The sequence below is a fragment of the Cibotium barometz genome, chromosome 40, assembly GCF_041138505.1.
Source record: "Cibotium barometz isolate CiBa-2024 chromosome 40, ASM4113850v1, whole genome shotgun sequence".
Lineage (NCBI taxonomy): Eukaryota > Viridiplantae > Streptophyta > Polypodiopsida > Cyatheales > Cibotiaceae > Cibotium > Cibotium barometz.
In genome coordinates, this window is record NC_141085.1 from 19,672,817 (window position 1) to 19,675,316 (window position 2,500).

Here is a 2,500-nt window from a genome sequence, read left to right on the forward strand (position 1 = left end):
TGGCTCCCTGCATTCAAATAAATAACAAAATAAGCCATGTACCAATCACAAGTGAAATAAAATCAAATAAAACAAGAAGACCATTAAATTCTGGACCTGTTGAGAAAGGCGACTGGATCCAATCACAAGTGAAATAAAATCAAATAAAACAAGAAGACCATTAAATTCTGGACCTGTTGAGAAAGGCGACTGGATCCAATGGCCATGGTGACCGACAACACCGTGGGCATTGCGATAGGGATTCCTCCTATCAAAAGGACTAGCAAATTGTTGATTCCATCCCTATAAGCCCTATGCTGAGCACAATACATGACAATGATCTCCACACACATTCCGATAAAAATCGAGCATATGCAAAAGTTCCCAATTGCCTTCAGAACCTGCAGATAGAGTAAAAACCATGAACATCTTACCTTACAATATAAATGGAGTAAAAGTGTAACCATAAATCCAATCTACAGCATAGATTAGATGAGTGGTGATAATTGAAAAGCTTTAGTGTGCAGCCAGATTACCTTCTGAAAATGGCCAACATGGTTGGTTGAATCTACGAGATGGGCAGCTTTCCCAAAAAATGTGTGCAGGCCCGTTGCAAACACAAGAGCTTCAATCTCACCCTGTTTACAAGTTGAGCCAGAATATACTCCATCTCCTGGATTTTTGGTTACCGGTAGAGACTCCCCAGTCAAGGCTGACTGCACAAGATTGGTAAAAGTGTCAATCATATGCATACATAGATATACATACACACATGTATGTATATCATAAAGTGACAAATATGCACACACACACACATACATGAATACATACACATACAAACATATGTACATATACATATGCATATGCATATGCATATGCATATGTACATTTAATAGGCCAGACAACTCCTGTTACAGTTAGTCAAGAACACATACATATATGAAGAACTTTAATTAATGACGTGTTTTACCTGGTCGACCTTGACTGCATCGCCCTCTAACAAGCGTGCGTCTGCAGGAATGATATCACCCAGTTTTATACTAATGATATCACCGGGGACAAGTAATGATGCATCCTCTTCCATCCATTTCCCACTTCGAAGAACCTAAACAACATGAGAAGATCCAAAGTTAATGTGTGTAAACGAAAGCAAAACCAAAACCAAAAATGTAAAAAACCCAAGGGCGGTGTTCACACACACACACACACACACACACATATATGTATATATACATATGTATATATATGTGTGTACACATGTACATGAACACACATGCACATATATATACATGTCTGTATGTATGTATATATGTGTGTATGCATTTGTTATTATTAGGGTTTCCTTCTATGCAATTGTACCATAACTAAACAAGCTCAAAGAAAGAAGCTTTATGAGCTACCAACCTTTGCTTTAGGTGCTAATCGAGCCATGAGGGCAGCTGCAGCATTTCCAGCATTATTTTCTTCGATGAAACTGATTGTGGAGTTCACAAGGAGCAAAACCAGGATACCCAAAAAGTCCTCCCAATCAGGAGCTTTTGCCTGTCATTCCCAATCAAGTGAGAGTTAGTAAAAGTGTTATATATTCTGGGTTAATTGGAAAGAAAAAACTATAGAATGTATCTTACCTTCCCCTTGTCTTTTCCATTAGCCAATGCAATAGCCATGATGGCGGCTGCCTCCATGACCCATGAGAGGGGATTCCACATGAAGCCGAGAAACTTCAGAATTTTGCTTTCCTGTGCAATTATGACCACGTCAACTCTGTTAAACTTTACTAGACCTTGCATGCAAGGAAGCGACAGAACCAAAGCTAGAAGAGAAAAAATATCTATATCTTCAAACGACTAGTCAAAAAACTATATGAATTATTAGAGGGACTTATTAGCAGTACCTAGGTTATCGATAATTTTACTGCTAATGAAGTGCTTAAAGCATATAGAAACATAAGGCGCTTCTAGAAATTTATATACTTTGAAAAAGCTCAAAAACAGGTGCATGCAGGAGACACTCTACCGATTTCTCCTCAAGCTTGTTCGGTCCAAAAGCTTGGAGGCGTTTTTCTGCTTCTTCTATAGAGAGTCCTTCCCGGTTGCATTGGAGCTGCTGGAAAACCTCCTCTACAGGTATCCGTTCCTAAAGATCAAAACAGAAATTAGCTTTTCTAGAGAAAAGGCCATGAGACATATGCATGTGTATGTGTATGCGTATGCGTATATGTGTGTATATTTTGTATGTGCATGTGTATGTGTATGCATATGCGTATATGTGTGTCTCATGTGTGTGTATTTTGAATGTGCATGTGTATGTTTTAAGGAGATCATATTCTTACCAAATCGACTTCCTCTGCCATTGTGGCTTTAAGGCCACTTTCTTTTATGGAATTTTCTTCTGCAACCATTGCAGATCTGTGAATTCAGTGGCTCTTACTGTTTGAAAAACACTGCACAAAAAGATAGAATCAAATCAAAGTCTGACATTGTGATAGCTTAGATGATAAATCATGCTCTTTTCTTTCTTC

The 2,500-nt window shown here is 38.3% G+C and overlaps 1 protein-coding gene across 1 annotated transcript in view; it reads right to left on the bottom strand.

Annotated features, from left to right (window-relative positions):
• The window catches only part of LOC147615286 (plasma membrane ATPase-like), a 6,423-nt gene extending 4,043 nt beyond the window's left edge, over positions 1 to 2,380 (bottom strand). The window contains exons 1-8 of the mRNA XM_086778906.1: positions 2,312 to 2,380; positions 1,996 to 2,115; positions 1,608 to 1,718; positions 1,384 to 1,521; positions 950 to 1,084; positions 516 to 695; positions 174 to 380; positions 1 to 7 (exon numbers count right to left, since the gene is read on the bottom strand). The exon at positions 1 to 7 is cut by the window's left edge and continues 113 nt beyond it. Of these exons, the coding sequence (XP_086635032.1) occupies positions 1 to 7; positions 174 to 380; positions 516 to 695; positions 950 to 1,084; positions 1,384 to 1,521; positions 1,608 to 1,718; positions 1,996 to 2,115; positions 2,312 to 2,380 (967 nt within the window). The remainder of the gene's footprint in view (positions 8 to 173; positions 381 to 515; positions 696 to 949; positions 1,085 to 1,383; positions 1,522 to 1,607; positions 1,719 to 1,995; positions 2,116 to 2,311) is intronic.
• Positions 2,381 to 2,500: the final 120 nt, after the last annotated feature.